This window comes from Nerophis ophidion, linkage group LG16 (genome assembly GCF_033978795.1).
Source record: "Nerophis ophidion isolate RoL-2023_Sa linkage group LG16, RoL_Noph_v1.0, whole genome shotgun sequence".
NCBI lineage: Eukaryota > Metazoa > Chordata > Actinopteri > Syngnathiformes > Syngnathidae > Nerophis > Nerophis ophidion.
This window is the reverse complement of record NC_084626.1, coordinates 47,533,029-47,555,449: the sequence shown is the minus strand read 5'-3', so window position 1 is coordinate 47,555,449 and position 22,421 is coordinate 47,533,029. Positions and strand designations below refer to the sequence as shown.

Genomic DNA, 22,421 nt, shown 5'->3' with positions numbered 1-22,421 from the left:
TCACCCACATGGTCTTCATGAACATCACCCACATTGTATTCATGACCATCACCCACCTGGTCTTCATGAACATCACCCACATGTTCTTCATGAACATCACACACCTGGTCTTCATGAACATCACCCACATGGTCTTCATGAACATCACCCACATTGTATTCATGACCATCACCCACCTGGTCTTCATGAACATCACCCACATTGTATTCATGACCATCACCCACCTGGTCTTCATGAACATCACCCACATGTTATTCATGAACATCACCCACCTGGTCTTCATGAACATCACCCACCTGGTCTTCAAGAACATCACCCACATGGTCTTCATGAACATCACCCACACGGTCTTCATGAACATCACCCACCTGGTCTTCAAGAACATCACCCACATGGTCTTCATGAACATCACCCACATGGTCTTCATGAACATCACCCACATGGTCTTCATGAACATCAACCACATGGTCTTCATGAACATCACCCACATGGTCTTCATGAACATCACCCACATGGTCTTCATGAACATCACCCACATGGTCTTCATGAACATCACCCACATGGTCTTCATGAACATCACCCACATGGTCTTCATGAACATCACCCACATGGTCTTCATGAACATCACCCACATGGTCTTCATGAACATCACCCACCTGGTTTTCAAGAACATCACCCACATGGTCTTCATGAACATCACCCACCTGGTCTTCATAAACATCACCCACATGGTCTTCATGAACATCACCCACATGGTCTTCATGAACATCACCCACATGGTCTTCATGAACATCACCCACATGGTCTTCATGAACATCACCCACCTGGTCTTCATGAACATCACCCACCTGGTCTTCATGAACATCACCCACCTGGACTTCATGAACATCACCCACCTGGTTTTCAAGAACATCACCCACCTGGTCTTCATGAACATCACCCACATGGTCTTCATGAACATCACCCACCTGGTCTTCATGAACATCACCCACATGGTCTTCATGAACATCACCCACCTGGTCTTCATGAACATCACCCACATGGTCTTCATGAACATCACCCACATGGTCTTCATGAACATCACCCACCTGGTCTTCATGAACATCACCCACCTGGTCTTCATGAACATCACCCACCTGGACTTCATGAACATCACCCACCTGGTTTTCAAGAACATCACCCACCTGGTCTTCATGAACATCACCCACCTGGACTTCATAACATCACCCACCTGGTCTTCATGAACATCACCCACATGGTCTTCATGAACATCACCCACCTGGTCATAAACATCACCCACCTGGACTTCATGAACATCACCCACATGGTCTTCATGACCATCACCCACATGGTCTTCATGACCATCACCCACATGGTCTTCATGAACATCACCCACATGGTCTTCATGACCATCACCCACATGGTCTTCATGAACATCACCCACATGGTCTTCAAGAACATCACCCACCTGGTCTTCTTGAACATCAACGACATGGTCTTCATGAACATCACCCACATGGTCTTCATGACCATCACCCACATAGCCTTCATGAACATCACCCACATGGTCTTCATAACCATCACCCACATGGTCTTCATGAACATCACCCACATGGTCTTCTTGAAAATCACCCACCTGGTCTTCATGAACATCACCCACCTGGTCTACATGAACATCACCCACATGGTCTTCATGAACATCACCCACATGGTCTTCATGAACATCACCCACCTGGTCTACATGAACATCACCCACATGGTCTTCATGAACATCACCCACATGGTCTTCATGAAGCCATTCAAACTGGGGTTGGTCATGACTGCAGTACACCTGCCACCCGACAGGGGGCAACATTAAAGCACATGTGTCACAATGACGCAGCAGTGGTTGTGTAGAAGAAGATGGCATTATTGACTTTGAAAAAAATGTAAACAAATTGCGAAAAACTGACTTTTAACAGCAAATGGAACAAAAGGTACACAATTATTAATATTGGTGACTTTTTGATGTCTTTTGTGTTCGTGGTCGTGTTGTTTTTGTTGTTAAACTCTGCCGATCAAAACTGGCTAAATACATGCAATGCTGAATTTGACCAGCAGAGGGCGACAAAGCTACAACACTAAATGCTTCTGTTTGATTCATCTCACGCATACAACGGACATTATTTACGTTAAATACACAATGGACGTTAGACTTTTGTTATGTTTACATGTTCAGTCCTACAAACCTCAATAAAAGGAAAACGTGTAGGGAAATAAAACTGAGGGGGAAAATCATTTAAAAGAAAGATAAGAATGAACATCCATCCATCCATCATCTTCCGCTTATCCGAGGTCGGGTCGCGGGGGCAACAGCTTAAGCAGGGAAACCTAGACTTCCCTCTCCCCAGCCACTTCGTCTAGCTCTTCCCGGGGGATCCCGAGGCGTTCCCAGGCCAGCCGGGAGACATAGTCTTCCCAACGTGTCCTGGGTCTTCCCCGTGGCCTCCTACCGGTTGGACGTGCCCTAAACACCTCCCTAGGGAGGCGTTCGGGTGGCTTCCTGACCAGATGCCCGAACCACCTCATCTGGCTCCTCTCCATGTGAAGGAGCAGGGGCTTTACTTTGAGTTCCTCCCGGATGACAGAGCTTCTCACTCTATCTCTAAGGGAGAGACCCGCCACACGGCGGAGGAAACTCATTTGGGCCGCTTGTACCCGTGATCTTATCCTTTCGGTCATGACCCAAAGCTCATGACCATAGGTGAGGATGGGAACGTAGATCGACCGGTAAATTGAGAGCTTTGCCTTCCGGCTCAGCTCCTTCTTCACCACAACGGATCGATACAACGTCCGCATTACTGAAGACGCCGCACCGATCCGCCTGTCGATCTCACCATCCACTCTTCCCCCACTCGTGAACAAGACTCCTAGGTACTTGAACTCCTCCACTTGGGGCAGGGTCTCCTCCCCAACCCGGAGATGGCATTCCACCCTTTCCCGGGCGAGAACCATGGACTCGGACTTGGAGGTGCTGATTCTCATTCCGGTCGCTTCACACTCGGCTGCGAACCGATCCAGCGAGAGCTGAAGATCCCGGTCAGATGAAGCCATCAGGACCACATCATCTGCAAAAAGCAGAGACCTAATCCTGCGGTCACCAAACCGGAACCCCTCAACGCCTTGACTGCGCCTAGAAATTCTGTCCATAAAAGTTATGAACAGAATCGGTGACAAAGGACAGCCTTGGCGGAGTCCAACCCTCACTGGAAATGTGTTCGACTTACTGCCGGCAATGCGGACCAAGCTCTGACACTGATCGTACAGGGAGCGGACCGCCACAATAAGACAGTCCGGTACCCCATACTCTCTGAGCACTCCCCACAGGACTTCCCGAGGGACACGGTCGAATGCCTTCTCCAAGTCCACAAAGCACATGTAGACTGGTTGGGCAAACTCCCATGCACCCTCAAGAACCCTGCCCAGAGTATAGAGCTGGTCCACAGTTAAGAATGAACATTTACATGGAAATATTAAGAACATGTATTTTTCATATTTTCAGAATCATGTTAAGATTTGTACTTACTCAAAAAGCTACAATTCAGTTCAGTTTGATAGGCAGGTCTTCATTATCCAGATAATAATCATTTGAAAAGGTGAACAAAACACAATAAATGGTCAAAAACTATGACTACATCATGTTCTTTAGACATTAAACCTTTAGGGGAAATGTTGGGCTACAATCTCAACTTAAATAGGGCGGTGGTCTTATTAGAAATATGACGGTGACTCTGTCATGAGGACAGCGTTTGTAGAGATGCTAATGAGCAATTATCTCTATGGGCTTCTGAGCTTTTGTATGGCGTTGCCGAACCGCACTTAAAGACCTGTAGACCTGCTGCTGGCTAAAAGTTGAGCAGAAACTTTGTACATTTTTATCCATCAAGTGACTTCACTTCAAAGTAGAACAAACAAAAACCTGCACCGCACGACTCCTGTTTATGCCAGGGGGCCGCCCCTGCTTTTCAAACTCAAGCAAAGAAGTCTTGCCCTGGACTTGCTGAGACTGTGCGGGTGTACCTAGTGCCACCGAAGCCAGAAAGCCCACAGACAAGAGCCAGAGACCAGAAAGGAAGCAAAGTGTCTTATTTGACGGCCCAGGATGCATCACTCACTCTCTCCCCGGCATCCTTGGACTTGACCCGCTTGCCGCTTTTGTTGAGTCCTGCGGTGACAAGGACACAGACGTTACTTCCGAGTGAGTGACGCATGAATGTTGGACACACAGAATAGTTCAAGGCTGCCTCTTGATAGGACTGAGAACCGCGTTTAAAAAGGTCACGCAGCGTTTGAATGAGCCTATTGTTTCTTGGAAAGTTTAGACCAGTGGTTCTCAAACTGTGCTCCATCTAGTGGTACGCCAGAGAATGACTTGATTAAAGTACAGTGTTTTATTTTCCCACCATTTGCACTTCCGCCAAACCACAGATACACGTGGGAGGAACTGAAATGCTTGATTGCCCAGGGTGAGTGGAGTGTGTGGAAGGTGGACCGGTTCTAGTCGGATGAGGAATGTGGGATAGAGAGGTTTGTATTATTGTCAATGGACAGAAAATTACAGGAAATTCTGGGAAAACAAGGAATTTTGGGAAAGGGAAATATGTTTTGCGTTCGATATAAGGTGAAAGGTGGGAATCAGGTTTAAAAATGGTGCATCATTTTGAGTATTTAGGGCATCGTAGAACTATGATATGTCCATTCATTTGAATGGGAATTTCTTGGAAATTTAGGGCAAACCGGGAAATGTGGAAAATATCCATCCATCCATCCATTTTCTACCGCTTATTCCCTTTCGGGGTCGCGGGGGGCGCTGGCGCCTATGTCAGCTACAATCGGGCGGAAGGCGGGGTACACCCTGGACAAGTCGCCACCTCATCGCAGGGCCAACACAGATAGACAGACAACATTCACACTCACATTCACACACTAGGGCCAATTTTAGTGTTGCCAATCAACCTATCCCCAGGTGCATGTCTTTGGAGGTGGGAGGGGCCTATCCCCAGGTGCATGTCTTTGGAGGTGGGAGGGGCCTATCCCCAGGTGCATGTCTTTGGAGGTGGGAGGGGCCTATCCCCAGATGCGTGTCTTTGGAAGTGGGAGGAAGCCGGAGTACCCGGAGGGAACCCACAGGGGGAGAACATGCAAACTCCACACAGAAAGATCCTGAGCCTGGATTTGAACCCAGGACTGCAGGAACTTCGTATTGTGAGGCAGACGCACTAACCCCTCTGCCACCGTGAAGCTAGCACAATTGTCTGAGATGGCATGAAGAGGTTGGTGTTGGAATTTTTGGAATCGGTTGAAATGAGCATGGGTACTTTAGAGTTCCGGGAATTTCGGGAAAACTGGCAAGAGGTGAAAATTGGGCTTAGGAAAATCTGGAATTCCTGGTATTTTCAAAAATCTTGTCCAAGGATGGTGGATTGGTTCAAAATGGGTGAGAAATATGGGATGTGGAGAGGTTTGTGTTTTGTCCATTCACTGTCTATGGGCAACATGTCCTGGAAAACTTGGAATTCTGGGTAATCCCGGATATTTTTTATTTTTATTTTGAGGGAGTTTCGGGGTAGCGGTTGAGTTGAACATGTGAATACTGGAACTATGGAGTGCACCAAACCTTTGTGGAGGAAAATTGATCAAACACAGTAGAGGATTATTTGCTGAATGTTTTGGACACTCGGGTGAAGAGAGGGGCTGAACTGCCAGCTGATCACCATCTGGTAGACAGTTGGGTCAGATGGCGGGGGAAACCTCTGGACAAACTTGGCAAACCCAAACGTGTAGTGCAGGTGAAACTGGAAACTTTTGGAGATGTCCTCTGTCCAGGGGGACTTCAACTCCCACCTTCGGCAGGACTTCTCTGCCATCCCTGTGGAGGTTGGGGACTTTGAACAGTAATGGGCAATGTTCAAAGCCTCTATTGCTAAAGCTGCAGCTGCGAGCTGTGGCCAGAAGGTTTTAGGTGGACCACAGTGGTCAGGGTAGCCGTTCGACTGAAGAAGGAGTCATACCGAGGTATGTTATCCCAGTTGCAAGGTACTGACAGAGGGTGGACGAGGCTAAGCAGAGGGTGTGGGAGCAGTTCGGGGAATCCATGGAGAAGGACTATTGGGTGGCACCAAAGCTGTTATGGAAGATCGTACGGCACCTCAGGAGGGGGAAGAAGGGAACAATCCAAGCTGTGTACAGCAAGAATGGAACTCTGCTGACTTCAAGTGAGGGCGTTGGAAAAAGCACTTTGAGGAACTCTTGAACCCAACTACATCAGACACACCCTCCCTGACAGGGGTGGAACCTGAGGATAATAGGGGATGGACGTCGATCCCTCAGAGTGAAGTGACTGACTTAGTTAGAAAACTCCACAGTGGCAGAGCTCCAGGGGTTGACGAAATTCTTCCCAGAACCGCTGAAGGCTCTGGGTGTTGAGGGGCTGTCTTGGTTGATACGCCTTTTCAACATTGCGTGGACGTCTGGGACAGTGCCAAGGGAGTGGCAAACTGGGGTGGTGGTTCCCCTATTCAAAAAGGGGGACCAGAGGGTGTGTTCTAATTACAGGGGTATCACACTACTCAGCCCCACAGGGAAAGTTTACGCCAAGGTACTGGAAAGCAGGGTCCGGGGGATAGTCGAACCTCAGATTCAAGAGGAGCAATGTGGATTCCGTCTTGGTTGGTGAACAACTGACCTGCTCTGTACTCTGGCGGGAATCCTGGAGAAGGCCTGGGAGTATGCTTATCTAGTCTACGTGTGCTTTGCGAATTTGGAGAAGGCTTATGACTGGGTCCCCCTGGAGATCCTGTGGTAGGTGCTGAGGGAGCGGCAAACTGGGGTGGTGGTTTCCCTATTCAAAAAGGGGGACCAGAGGGTGTGTGCTAATTACAGGGGTATCACACTACTCAGCCCCACAGGGAAAGTTTACGCCAAGGTACTGGAAAGTAGGGTCCGGGGGATAGTCGAACCTCAGATTCAAGAGGAGCAATGTGGATTCCGTCTTGGTCGGTGAACAACTGACCTGCTCTGTACTCTGGCGGGAATCCTGGAGAAGGCCTGGGAGTATGCTTATCTAGTCTACATGTGCTTTGCGAATTTGAAGAAGGCGTATGACTGGGTCCCCCTGGAGATCCTGTGGTAGGTGCTGAGGGAGCGGCAAACTGGGGTGGTGGTTCCCCTATTCAAAAAGGGGGACCAGAGGGTGTGTGCTAATTACAGGGGTATCACACTACTCAGCCCCACAGGGAAAGTTTACGCCAAGGTACTGGAAAGCAGGGTCCGGGGGAGAATCGAACCTCAGATTCAAGAGGAGCAATGTGGATTCCGTCTTGGTCGGTGAACAACTAACCTGCTCTGTACTCTGGCGGGAATCCTGGAGAAGGCCTGGGAGTATACTTATCTAGTCTACATGTGTTTTGCGAATTTGGAGAAGGCGCATGACTGGGTCCCCCAGGAGATCCTGTGGTAGGTGCTGAGGGAGTACGAGGTAAGGGGGACCCTGCTGAGGGCCATCCAATCTCTTTCCAACAAAAGCGAGAGTTTTGTCCTGGTGCTTTGCTGTAGGTCGGATCGGTTTCCAGTGGGGGTTGGTCTCAACCAGGGCTGTGCTGTGTCACCTATCCTGTTTGTGATTTTCATGGACAGGATTGCTAGGCAGAGTCGTGACCATGGCGTAGAGGGTATACGTCTGCGGTTTGCAGATGATGTGGTCTTGGTGGAACCATTGGTTCATGTCCTTCAGCTCTCACTAGATCGGTTTGCACCTGAGTTTTCAGCGGCTGGAATGAGGATCAGCATCTCCAAATCTGAGGCCATGGTTCACAGCAGGGAACCGATGGTTTGTGCAGTTCAGGTAGAGAACGAGACTCTGTCCCAGGTGGAGGAGTTTAAGTATCTCTGGGACTTGTTCACGAGTGAGGGAAAGATGGAGAAGGAAATCAGCCGGAGAATCGGACACAGCTGGGGCAGTGTTGCAGTCTCTCTGCTGCACTGTTGTGACGAAATGAGAGCTGAGCCAGATGGAAAAGCTGTCGGTCTACCGAGCTATCTACATTCCTACTCTCACCTATGGTCATGGGTCATGACCGAAAGAATAAGATCGCGGATACAAGTGGATGAAATGATTTTGCTCAGAAGGGTGGCTGGAATCTCCCTTAGAGATAGGGTGAGAAGTTTAGTCACCCGAGAGAGACTCTGGGTAGAGCCTCTGCTCCTTCGCTTGGAAAGAAGCCAGCTCAGGTTGTTGTGGCATCTCGTGCGGATGCCTCACCAGCGACTCCCTTGGGAGGTCCTTGTTGCACGTCCCACTGGGAGGAGACCCCGGGGCGTGGCAAAGGACCAGATGGGGGGATTATATCTCCTCTCTGGCCTGGGAACGCTTCGGGACCCCCCTGGAGGAAGTTGCCAATGTTTGCTCTGGAGAGGGAAGTCAGGGGGTCTCTGCTGGAGCTGTTGTCTCCGCGCCCCCATTCCGGATAAGCGCTTGAAGATGGATGGAGGGATGATCTGCTGTAGAAGCTTACATGTCAAAATAAACTCTCAGTTTTTCTTTCAAATGATTTTTGTTATATTATTATTATTATTTTATACATTGCCGTCAGCAAACAAACATCCAGAACTCCGTCAAACAACCCGCAGAGAGCCAAGTGGAAGAAAACAAGTAGCGGCTTGTAGTCAGGAATTGAGTCTCCTGTATCTCATGGTACTTGACATGGTTTCTTCCGAGGTGGAAGAAGTTTGAGAACCACTGGTTTGCACCAAAGGAGCAGAACTTTTCTCAACACCCAGCAGTCGTCAATGCTTGTGTGGATCTTTGGTCAATTGTTGTGTGGATCTTTGGTCAATTGTTGTGTGGAACTTTGGTCAATTGTTGTGTGGATCTTTGGTCAATTGTTGTGTGGATCTTTGGTGAGTTGTGTGGATCTTTGGTCAATTGTTGTGTGGATCTTTGGTGAGTTGTTGTGTGGATCTTTGGTCAATTGTTGTGTGGATCTTTGGTGAGTTGTTGTGTGGATCTTTGGTCAATTTTTGTGTGGATCTTTGCTCAATTGTTGTGTGGATCTTTGGTGAGTTGTTGTGTGGATCTTTGGTCAATTGTTGTGTGGATCTTTGGTCAATTGTTGTGTGGATCTTTGGTCAATTGTTGTGTGGATCTTTGGTCAATTGTTGTGTGGACTTTTGGCTAATTGTTGTGTGCATGCTTGGTGAATTGTTGTGTGGATGTTTGGTAAATTGTTGTGTGGATCTTTGGTGAATTGTTGTGTGGACTTTTGGCTAATTGTTGTGTGCATGCTTGGTGAATTGTTGTGTGGATGTTTGGTCAATTGTTGTGTGGATCTTTGGTGAATTGTTGTGTGCATGTTTGGTGAATTGTTGTGTGGATCTTTGGTGAATTGTTGTGTGCATGTTTGGTGAATTGTTGTGTGGATCTTTGGTGAGTTGTTGTGTGGATCTTTGGTCAATTGTTGTGTGGATCTTTGGTGAATTGTTGTGTGGATCTTTGGTGAATTGTTGTGTGGATCTTTGGTCGATTGTTGTGTGGATCTTTGGTCAATTGTCGTGTGGATCTTTGGTGAATTGTTGTGTGGATCTTTGGTGAATTGTTGTGTGGATCTTTGGTCAATTGTTGTGTGGATCTTTGGTGAATTGTCGTGTGGATCTTTGGTGAATTGTCGTATGGATCTTTGGTCAATTGTTGTGAGGATCTTTGGTGAATTGTCGTGTGGATCTTTGGTTAATTGTCGTGTGGATCTTTGGTCAATTGTTGTGTGGATCTTTGGTGAATTGTCGTGGGGATCTTTGGTGAATTGTTGTGTGGATCTTTGGTCAATTGTTGTGTGGATCTTTGGTGAATTGTCGTGTGGATCTTTGGTGAATTGTTGTGTGGATCTTTGGTCAATTTTTGTGTGGATCTTTGCTCAATTGTTGTGTGGATCTTTGGTGAGTTGTTGTGTGGATCTTTGGTCAATTGTTGTGTGGATCTTTGGTCAATTGTTGTGTGGATCTTTGGTGAATTGTTGTGTGGACTTTTGGCTAATTGTTGTGTGCATGCTTGGTGAATTGTTGTGTGGATGTTTGGTAAATTGTTGTGTGGATCTTTGGTGAATTGTTGTGTGCATGTTTGGTGAATTGTTGTGTGGATCTTTGGTGAGTTGTTGTGTGGATCTTTGATCAATTGTTGTGTGGATCTTTGGTGAATTGTTGTGTGGATCTTTGGTCAATTGTTGTGTGGATCTTTGGTCGATTGTTGTGTGGATCTTTGGTCAATTGTTGTGTGGATCTTTGGTCAATTGTTGTGTGGATCTTTGGTCAATTGTTGTGTGGATCTTTGGTCAATTGTTGTGTGGATCTTTGGTCAATTGTTGTGTGGATCTTTGGTGAGTTGTGTGGATCTTTGGTGAGTTGTTGTGTGGATCTTTGGTGAGTTGTTGTGTGGATCTTTGGTCAATTGTTGTGTGGATCTTTGGTGAATTGTTGTGTGGATCTTTGGTGAATTGTTGTGTGGATCTTTGGGGAATTGTTGTGTGGATCTTTGGTGAATTGTTGTGTGGATCTTTGGTCAATTGTTGTGTGGATCTTTGGTCAATTGTTGTGTGGATTTTTGGTCGATTGTTGTGTGGATCTTTGGTCAATTGTTGTGTGGATCTTTGGTGAATTGTTGTGTGGATCTTTGGTGAATTGTTGTGTGGATCTTTGGTGAGTTGTTGTGTGGATCTTTGGTCAATTGTTGTGTGGATCTTTGGTCAATTGTTGTGTGGATCTTTGGTGAATTGTGTGGATCTTTGGTCAATTGTTGTGTGGATCTTTGATCAATTGTGTGGAACTTTGGTGAATTGTTGTGTGGATCTTTGGTCAATTGTTGTGTGGATCTTTGTGAATTGTTGTGTGGATCTTTGGTCAATTGTTGTGTGGATCTTTGGTCAATTGTTGTGTGGATCTTTGGTGAATTGTTGTGTGGATGTTTGGTGAATGGTTGTGTGCATGTTTGGTGAATAGTTGTGTGGATCTTTGGTGAATTATTGTGTGGACTTTTGGCTAATTGTTGTGTGCATGCTTGGTGAATTGTTGTGTGGATGTTTGGTGAATTGTTGTGTGGATCTTTGGTGAATTGTTGTGTGGATGTTTGGTGAATTGTTGTGTGGATCTTTGGTGAATTGTTGTGTGGATCTTTGGTGAATTGTTGTGTGGATCTTTGGTGAATTGTTGTGTGGATCTTTGGTGAGTTGTTGTGTGGATCTTTGGTGAGTTGTTGTGTGGATCTTTGGTCAATTGTTGTGTGGATCTTTGGTCAATTGTTGTGTGGATCTTTGGTCGATTGTTGTGTGGATCTTTGGTCGATTGTTGTGTGGATTTTTGGTCGATTGTTGTGTGGATCTTTGGTCAATTGTTGTGTGGATCTTTGGTCAATTGTTGTGTGGATCTTTGGTCAATTGTTGTGTGGATCTTTGGTCAGTTGTTGTGTGGATCTTTGGTGAGTTGTTGTGTGGATCTTTGGTCAATTGTTGTGTGGATCTTTGGTCAATTGTTGTGTGGATCTTTGGTCAATTGTTGTGTGGATCTTTGGTGAATTGTTGTGTGGATCTTTGGTGAGTTGTTGTGTGGATCTTTGGTCAATTGTTGTGTGGATCTTTGGTCAATTTTTGTGTGGATCTTTGGTGAGTTGTGTGGATCTTTGGTCAATTGTTGTGTGGATCTTTGGTGAATTGTCGTGTGGATCTTTGGTGAATTGTTGTGTGGATCTTTGGTCAATTTTTGTGTGGATCTTTGCTCAATTGTTGTGTGGATCTTTGGTGAGTTGTTGTGTGGATCTTTGGTCAATTGTTGTGTGGATCTTTGGTCAATTGTTGTGTGGATCTTTGGTGAATTGTTGTGTGGACTTTTGGCTAATTGTTGTGTGCATGCTTGGTGAATTGTTGTGTGGATGTTTGGTAAATTGTTGTGTGGATCTTTGGTGAATTGTTGTGTGCATGTTTGGTCAATTGTTGTGTGGATCTTTGGTGAATTGTTGTGTGGATCTTTGGTGAGTTGTTGTGTGGATCTTTGATCAATTGTTGTGTGGATCTTTGGTGAATTGTTGTGTGGATCTTTGGTCAATTGTTGTGTGGATCTTTGGTCGATTGTTGTGTGGATCTTTGGTCAATTGTTGTGTGGATCTTTGGTCAATTGTTGTGTGGATCTTTGGTCAATTGTTGTGTGGATCTTTGGTCAATTGTTGTGTGGATTTTTGGTCAATTGTTGTGTGGATCTTTGGTGAGTTGTTGTGTGGATCTTTGGTGAGTTGTTGTGTGGATCTTTGGTGAGTTGTTGTGTGGATCTTTGGTCAATTGTTGTGTGGATCTTTGGTGAATTGTTGTGTGGATCTTTGGTGAATTGTTGTGTGGATCTTTGGGGAATTGTTGTGTGGATCTTTGGTGAATTGTTGTGTGGATCTTTGGTCAATTGTTGTGTGGATCTTTGGTCAATTGTTGTGTGGATTTTTGGTCGATTGTTGTGTGGATCTTTGGTCAATTGTTGTGTGGATCTTTGGTCAATTGTTGTGTGGATCTTTGGTGAATTGTTGTGTGGATCTTTGGTGAATTGTTGTGTGGATCTTTGGTGAGTTGTTGTGTGGATCTTTGGTCAATTGTTGTGTGGATCTTTGGTCAATTGTTGTGTGGATCTTTGGTGAATTGTGTGGATCTTTGGTCAATTGTTGTGTGGATCTTTGATCAATTGTGTGGAACTTTGGTGAATTGTTGTGTGGATCTTTGGTCAATTGTTGTGTGGATCTTTGTGAATTGTTGTGTGGATCTTTGGTCAATTGTTGTGTGGATCTTTGGTCAATTGTTGTGTGGATCTTTGGTGAATTGTTGTGTGGATGTTTGGTGAATGGTTGTGTGCATGTTTGGTGAATAGTTGTGTGGATCTTTGGTGAATTATTGTGTGGACTTTTGGCTAATTGTTGTGTGCATGCTTGGTGAATTGTTGTGTGGATGTTTGGTGAATTGTTGTGTGGATCTTTGGTGAATTGTTGTGTGGATGTTTGGTGAATTGTTGTGTGGATCTTTGGTGAATTGTTGTGTGGATCTTTGGTGAATTGTTGTGTGGATCTTTGGTGAATTGTTGTGTGGATCTTTGGTGAGTTGTTGTGTGGATCTTTGGTGAGTTGTTGTGTGGATCTTTGGTCAATTGTTGTGTGGATCTTTGGTCAATTGTTGTGTGGATCTTTGGTCAATTGTTGTGTGGATCTTTGGTCGATTGTTGTGTGGATTTTTGGTCGATTGTTGTGTGGATCTTTGGTCAATTGTTGTGTGGATCTTTGGTCAATTGTTGTGTGGATCTTTGGTCAATTGTTGTGTGGATCTTTGGTCAATTGTTGTGTGGATCTTTGGTGAGTTGTTGTGTGGATCTTTGGTCAATTGTTGTGTGGATCTTTGGTCAATTGTTGTGTGGATCTTTGGTCAATTGTTGTGTGGATCTTTGGTCAATTGTTGTGTGGATCTTTGGTGAATTGTTGTGTGGATCTTTGGTGAGTTGTTGTGTGGATCTTTGGTCAATTGTTGTGTGGATCTTTGGTCAATTTTTGTGTGGATCTTTGGTGAGTTGTGTGGATCTTTGGTCAATTGTTGTGTGGATCTTTGGTCAATTGTTGTGTGGATCTTTGATCAATTGTGTGGATCTTTGTCAATTGTTGTGTGGATCTTTGTGAATTGTTGTGTGGATCTTTGGTCAATTGTTGTGTGGATCTTTGGTCAATTGTTGTGTGGATCTTTGGTCAATTGTTGTGTGGATGTTTGGTGAATGGTTGTGTGCATGTTTGGTGAATAGTTGTGTGGATCTTTGGTGAATTGTTGTGTGGACTTTTGGCTAATTGTTGTGTGCATGCTTGGTGAATTGTTGTGTGGATGTTTGGTGAATTGTTGTGTGGATCTTTGGTGAATTGTTGTGTGGATCTTTGGTGAATTGTGTGGATCTTTGGTGAATTGTTGTGTGGATGTTTGGTGAATTGTTGTGTGGATGTTTGGTGAATTGTTGTGTGGATCTTTGGTGAATTGTTGTGTGGATGTTTGGTGAATTGTTGTGTGGATCTTTGGTGAATTGTTGTGTGCATGCTTGGTGAATTTTTGTGTGGATGTTTGGCTAATTGTTGTGTGCATGCTTGGTGAATTGTTGTGTGGATGTTTGGTGAATTGTTGTGTGGATCTTTGGTGAGTTGTTGTGTGCATGTTTGTGCTGTGATGCTGAGAGAAGTGCCAGGAATGAAAGCCAAGAGAGGCAGGGTTAGTTCAGAGTGGTTCTCAGGTTTATTGCTTCCTGGTGGTCACCCGAGACATAATAACATTTGTTGTTCTTCAAGAATAAAAAGACAAAGATGAAAAGTCTGTTCCTGAATGCTGAGGCAGTTGGAACACACAAGTGGACTATTTACTTTTCATGTCAACACACCACGGACACCACACTGAAGACGTTTGGACTTCATCCTGCATGGACCTAACCCTTACTGACACTGACTGTTCCTTAGTCTGGTCAGGGACATGTGGGCCAGGACATGTGTACTAGGACATGTAATCTGGGACATGTGGGCCAGGACATGTAATCTGGGACATGTGTCCTGGACATGTGTGTTGTTTTGTTGTTGTGTTATGTGTGACCATGTGTTGTTGTGTTATGTGTGACCATGTGTGTTGTTTTGTTGTTGTGTTATGTGTGACCATGTGTGTTGTCTTGTTGTTGTGTTATGTGTGACCATGTGTTGTCTTGTTGTTGTGTTATGTGTGACCATGTGTTGTTGTCTTGTTGTTGTGTTATGTGTGACCATGTGTTGTTGTCTTGTTGTTGTGTTATGTGTGACCATGTGTGTTGTCTTGTTGTTGTGTTATGTGTGACCATGTGTTGTTGTCTTGTTGTTGTGTTATGTGTGACCATGTGTGTTGTCTTGTTGTTGTGTTATGTGTGACCATGTGTGTTGTCTTGTTGTTGTGTTATGTGTGACCATGTGTGTTGTTTGTGTTAGTTTGTTTATACCCTGAGTGGGAAATGGTGTTTGGATCGGGTCATACATAATAATACTGTGCTGTAAGCTTTTCAATGCGCAATGACTCCTGGCGGCCACCAGATGGCAGCAAACTTGCAGCGCTTCCACTGTGGGACGTTTCAAATGAAATTGTTCTGTCCTGCGTGCCGTAGTTTGCACGGCGGCAATGTAAACACACTCTCAGAGTCCACAGTCTGAAAGTCTTCCTTCACACCTTGATGATGAATATAAAAATGTCACATTTTGGAGAGAGAAAACGCGTGCAGAACACCAAAGAGAAGAAAAAGGTGAGCAGACGTGGCAGGAGGTGACCAGAGAGGTGGTGTCCCAAACATGGCAGGAGGTGACCAGAGAGGTGGTGTCCCAAACATGGCAGGAGGTGACCAGAGAGGTGGTGTCCCAAACATGGCAGGAGGTGACCAGAGAGGTGGTGTCACAAACATGGCAGGAGGTGACCAGAGAGGTGGTGTCACAAACATGGCAGGAGGTGACCAGAGAGGTGGTGTTACAAACATGGCAGGAGGTGGGGTCACAAACATGGCAGGAGGTGACCAGAGAGGTGGTGTCACAAACATGGCAGGAGGTGACCAGAGAGGTGGTGTCACAAACATGGCAGGAGGTGACCAGAGAGGTGGTGTCACAAACATGGCAGGAGGTGACCAGAGAGGTGGGGTCACAAAAATGGCAGGAGGTGACCAGAGAGGTGGTGTTACAAACATGGCAGGAGGTGACCAGAGAGGTGGTGTCCCAAACATGGCAGGAGGTGACCAGAGAGGTGGTGTCACAAACATGGCAGGATGTGACCAGAGAGGTGGGGTCACAAACATGGCAGGAGGTGACCAGAGAGGTGGTGTCACAAACATGGCAGGAGGTGACCAGAGAGTTGGTGTCCCAAACATGGCAGGAGGTGACCAGAGAGGTGGGGTCACAAACATGGCAGGTGACCAGAGAGGTGGTGTCACAAACATGGCAGGAGGTGACTAGAGAGGTGGTGTCACAAACATGGCAGGAGGTGACCAGAGAGGTGGTGTCACAAACATGGCAGGAGGTGACCAGAGAGGTGGTGTCCCAAACATGGCAGGAGGTGACCAGAGAGGTGGTGTCCCAAACATGGCAGGAGGTGACCAGAGAGGTGGTGTCACAAACATGGCAGGAGGTGACCAGAGAGGTGGTGTCACAAACATGGCAGGAGGTGACCAGAGAGGTGGTGTCCCAAACATGGCAGGAGGTGACCAGAGAGGTGGTGTCACAAACATGGCAGGAGGTGACCAGAGAGGTGGTGTCCCAAACATGGCAGGAGGTGACCAGAGAGGTGGTGTCACAAACATGGCAGGAGGTGACCAGAGAGGTGGGGTCACAAACATGGCAGGAGGTGACCAGAGAGGTGGTGTCACAAACATGGCAGGAGGTGACCAGAGAGGTGGTGTCACAAACATGGCAGGAGGTGGGGTCACAAACATGGCAGGAGGTGACCAGAGAGGTGGTGTCACAAACATGGCAGGAGGTGACCAGAGAGGTGGTGTCACAAACATGGCAGGAGGTGACCAGAGAGGTGGTGTCCCAAACATGGCAGGAGGTGACCAGAGAGGTGGTGTCACAAACATGGCAGGAGGTGACCAGAGAGGTGGTGTCACAAACATGGCAGGAGGTGACCAGAGAGGTGGTGTCACAAACATGGCAGGAGGCCCGCCGAGCATGCAGAGAAGAGCTGGCAGGCCTACTGCTGAAAACACGGAAGAGACGTGTGCTCCGTCATCTCAGAGGACCACGGACTATTATTTACAACCAAATGTGGGCGTAGCTACCCCAGGTACTGTACTGTACTCTACTGTACTGTAAGTCTGTTTGACTGCTGTGACCGCTGAATAAAAGGACATCTAGTGGATTCTTAAGGCCGTGACACGTGAATAATGGACCACTGTAACCACACACTAGTAGTCAAACACTTCATTTCCAGCAATAGTTTGAGACAATCTTTCAAAAACAAAGACTACGGTAAAAACTTCATCATTGCACTCATCCTCCGTGACGCATCAACATCAACATGAACATCAACATCAACATTACAAAGTCGAATGGAAACAAAATAACACTGAAGGTGGAAAAAGTGCAGAGTTTCAGCATTCGGGGGGAAAAAAGGAAAATGTCGACTTTTAACGTCAAAGTCAGCCGGTTGTGACGTCTCTTCCTGGAGTTAGGTCACCACGAGAGAAGACATAAACCAAAGAAAAGATCAGAAGGTCAAGTTGGATAAATAACGTTTGTGCTAACTAAGCAGGCTACGCTACTAAACACAGTTACTGTGTGTCACCCAGAAGTTTAGCCATGTTAGCAACGTTAGCATGGTCCAGATTACTATCATATTTTACTAGTCCAGCTAATTTCAATGACCTTAAAAGGAAAAACGAAAATAATTTGTAGTTCTTACAATGAGAGAGTAAGCCACACAAAATATATTCCATAAAATGTCTTCTCTAAAGAAGGCCCGACCTTGCCTCACTGTACTCGACTTCATAAACACTTGTTTTATTACGTTAGCACATACAAGGGAGTGGCTTTAACTCCACAAAGAGTGGACGTGTTCTGACTTCACTTGTTGGAAAGTAAACGAATTTGTGGGTGAAAGAAAGCTGTTGTTAGCCTTTAGCCTAGCTAGCTAGTTTCATCTACATTCACATTTTCTAACCTGCTAATTTCACTCATGTGAAAAGGAAAATAAAATAATGATTAGTTCTTTGAGTAAGTGACAAAATATATTCCAGAAAATTCCTTTTTTGGCAGACTAAAGGGGAGATGGCCTCACTGTACTCAACTTCATAAACACTTTTTTTTTTTTTACAAGTTTAGCAAATACGAGTTAGCGGGTTCCCTGCCGAAAGAGTTCTGCTGCATTGGTTAAAAAGTAGACCTTTGTGCTTGGTGAGTGAACATTACCAGGACAGGGAGCTGGTGTTAGCAAAGTTAGCAGGGCTCGTCTGCTAGCAACATTTTAGCATCATTTCAGTTTACATTTAGCAAACCTGCACATTTCACTTCCGTTAAAAGGCAAAATGATTTAGTGACCAGGCGACACAAATGTATACTGGTGTGGACTCGAGGCCTCGGTGTACTCGACTGTAAACACCACATGGTCAAATACGACGTTGTAACTCCAGAAAGAGAGGAGAGTGGAGGTGTTGTCACTCCACCTGTTGTTAGCAAGTCAAGTGAACGTTACCTTTGTTAGCCTAGCTAGCACACTATTAGCATTGTTTCAAATCCACTGTTAGCTCAACAACAAAGCAAAGCTAGCATTCGATTGAAGGAATATGTTTTGGGGAAACCGGCCGACATAAATCACGTAAAGTCAACACTTCTTTTTCACAAGTCTTTCTTTTACACAAATGTTTGATCCTATTATTTAACTCTTAGTCACAGCTTTAATGGTGTTTATGACAGCGTTCTAAATGTTACTCGCTAGAAAGGTCAGACACTTCTTAAAGGGGAACTGCACTTTTTGGCCTGTAGTTCACCATCTGTATGAGAGACAAGAACACATGTTTGCTATCTCCGACATAGAAGTCAGCTTCCAATAGTCAGTAGGAAGTCCTCATGGCGCCCTCTAGATAACATCCAAACAATATCATGACTTAAATACGTTAAGTGTTACAATTAGTTCGGAAAATTGGTACATTTTGCTGTACCAGTGTTCTGAAAATTACTTTTAGAAAGTAATCTTAGTTACTCCTTACCTTGCCAAAAAAGTAATTGAATTACTAACGGAATTACTCTTTGAAAAATGTATTCTGTTACAAGGGAAAGTAATTTATACGTTACTTAGAAAAAATAAAAACCTTGAAATTTGTGCAGTTGTCTAGTGACGTCATCGAGTTGTTAGCTTTAGCAGTTAGCAGCGCCAGCTCTTTTCAATCTTATCGCCGGATTGTGTTACCTCGGGTTAATAAAGAGTTGGAATGTGCAATGTTTGCTAAAAGGAGTTGACGGCACAGACACCAGGGGACAGTAAAGTTCTATGATGTGTTTTATATATATATATATATATATATATATATATATATATATATATATATATATATATATATAAAATAATAAAATAATACTAACTAATAACTATAGAGTGGTGTGTGTGACAAAACCCAAGAGTGTTTGTGTGAGGCTATGTGTATGGTTTGCTGTAGTGTGTGTTACCAAATGATAAGTAGAGCGAGAGGAAGGGCGTGTCTATGTGTGCTGCCCAGACCCGGCTGCTGGAGAAAAGCAGGTTCGAGCCCGCTTAAGTAGAAGATTTGTATCATATATGATGTGTAACATCAACTATATGATGTGTATCATCTACATCAACTATATGATGTGTATCATCTACATCAACTATATGATGTGTATCATCTACATCAACTGTATGATGTGTATCATCTACATCAACTGTATGATGTGTATCATCTACATCAACTATATGATGTGTATCATCTACATCAACTATGTGTATCATCTACATCAACTGTATGATGTGTATCATCTACATCAACTGTATGATGTGTATCATCTACATCAACTGTATGATGTGTATCATTTACATCAACTGACTTTTGTTGGCATTATTGACTATTTAGTAAATAGTTATCTGTCATTATTGACTATTTAGTAAATAGTTATCTGTCATTATTGACTATTTAGTAAATAGTTATCTGTCATTATTGACTATTTACTAAATAGTTATCCGGCATTATTGACTATTTAGTAAATAGTTATCTGTCATTATTGACTATTTAGTAAATAGTTATCTGTCATTATTGACTATTTACTTGCTGGCAGACTTTTGCTGTCATCCATGACGACTGAGAAGGAGAAGAAGAGAAGTGTGCTGCAAGGATGGTGCTTGACGGGCAAAGAGTGCACTTCCCCTTCACATTTGCACAGCTGCTATGATGTGCTGTGATGCAGGCAGGGTTAATGTAGCGAGCGGCAGGTACCCGCAGCCCCGCGAGAAGGAGGACAGTGTGTGAGGAGGCCAAGGCTGAGTGGGAGGAGTTAGAAAAGGTCCATCCAGGACAGGAGGTGAGTGAGGTGACTAGAAGTCCTCTATGGTGAGGCAGATGAACTCCTGGATGCACTTCCTGTACTGCTGCTCTGTGGGACTGCTGCTGGAGTATTGACCTGCTTGACCCAGCCCACTCTCCTCCGACTCACGCATCTCCTCGTTCATCCTGGCCAGCCGCAGCCTGCAACACTCACACTTAGTACATACACTAGTACACTCACACTTAGTACATACACTAGTACACTTAGTACATACACTAGTACACACATACACTTAGTACATACACTAGTACACTTAGTACATATACTAGTACACACATACACTTAGTACATACACTAGTACACACATACACTTAGTACATACACTGGTACACACATACACTTAGTACATACACTGGTACACACACACTTAGTACATACACTAGTACACTCACACTTAGTACATACACTAGTACACTCACACTTAGTACATACACTAGTACACTTAGTACATACACTAGTACACACATACACTTAGTACATACACTAGTACACACATACACTTAGTACATACACTAGTACACACATACACTTAGTACATACACTAGTACACACATACACTTAGTACATACACTAGTACACTCACACTTAGTACATACACTAGTACACTCACACTTAGTACATACACTAGTACACACATACACTTAGTACATACACTAGTACACACATACACTTAGTACATACACTATTACACTCACACTTAGTACATACACTAGTACACTTAGTACATACACTAGTACACTCACACTTAGTACATACACTAGTACACTTAGTACATACACTAGTACACACATACACTTAGTACATACACCAGTACACACATACACTTAGTACATACACTAGTACACACACTTAGTACATACACTAGTACACTCACAATTAGTACATACACTAGTACACACATACACTAGTACACTCACACTTAGTACATACACTAGTACACACATACACTTAGTACATACACTAGTACACACACTTAGTACATACACTAGTACACTCACAATTAGTACATACACTAGTACACACATACACTAGTACACTCACACTTAGTACATACACTAATACACTTAGTACATACACTAGTACACTCATACACTTAGTACATACACTAGTACACACATACACTTAGTGCATACACAAGTACACATACACTCAGTACATACACTAGTACACTTAGTACATACACTAGTACACACATACACTTAGTACATACACTAGTACACACATACACTTAATACATACACTAGTACACACATACACTTAATACATACACTAGTACACTCACACTTAGTACATACACACACACTTAGTACATGCCCACGTAGACTTAGTACATTCCCACATACACTTAGTACATCCCCACACACACTTAGTACATGCCCACATAGACTTAATACATGCCCACATACACTTAGTACATACCCATATAGACGCAATACATCCCCATATAGATTTAGTACATGCCCACATAGACTTAGTACATCCTCACATAGACTTAGTACATGCCCATATAGACTTAGTACATGCCCATATAGACTTAATACATCCCCCTTATTCATATGGAGTGGATCTACCAACACCTCTATATTCAGCCTGTAATAATAGACTTTGCGGGGGCCATTTTGATATTTTCAAAAGCAATACAATGTATAGAAATATTTTTAACCTTTAGGGCTCCACTCAAGTTTGGTCAGTCATAAAAATAGTTCCCCACACTTAAATCTGTACATCAGGGGTGTCCAAATTACAGACATTATATATATATATATATGTATATATATATATATATATATATATATATATATATATATATATATATATATATATATATATATATATATATATAGACCGTATTTTTCTGAGTATAAGTCACTCCGGAGTATAAGTCGCACCTGCCGAAAATGCATAATAATAAAAAAAAAAAAACATATATAAGCCGCACTGGAGTATAAGTCGCATTTTTGGGGGAATTTTATTTGATAAAACCCAACACCAAGAATAGACATTTCAAAGGCAATTTAAAATAAAAAAAGAATAGTGTTGGAGCCTATTTATATTATTTATTTACAAATTATTTTGACAATGGAATCCAATGCCAATAATGATGTAGATGAATTATTATTGTGTTCATCTGCTCACGTTGCTCCTGGTGAGCCACTTCCTCTTCCTATAACTAAGAAGACAGCACAGCTGGGCGCTGCCTTTGTCTGTCTATTATGCTGAAGGAGCAAGGAGTGATATACTTTGTTTACACTAAATAAGTTATTTTGATCGTATAGAAAGTCAACCACGGTGAATATTT

General features: G+C 44.1%; 1 protein-coding gene across 7 annotated transcripts in view; it reads right to left on the bottom strand.

Annotated features, from left to right (window-relative positions):
* Window positions 1-22,421, bottom strand: part of LOC133535481 (arf-GAP with coiled-coil, ANK repeat and PH domain-containing protein 3-like) — a 119,121-nt gene that overhangs the window by 2,515 nt on the left and 94,185 nt on the right. For 4 of the 7 annotated variants that reach the window (XM_061875355.1, XM_061875352.1, XM_061875351.1 and 1 more), the window contains 2 exons: window positions 20,159-20,262; window positions 4,155-4,204 (listed from right to left, as the gene is read on the bottom strand). In XM_061875355.1, the coding sequence (XP_061731339.1) occupies window positions 4,155-4,204; window positions 20,159-20,262 (154 nt within the window). Of the gene's footprint in view, window positions 1-4,154; window positions 4,205-16,975; window positions 20,263-22,421 lie in introns of those variants that run through there. The other 3 variants (XR_009802232.1, XM_061875353.1, XM_061875354.1) reach the window with 3 other exon arrangements.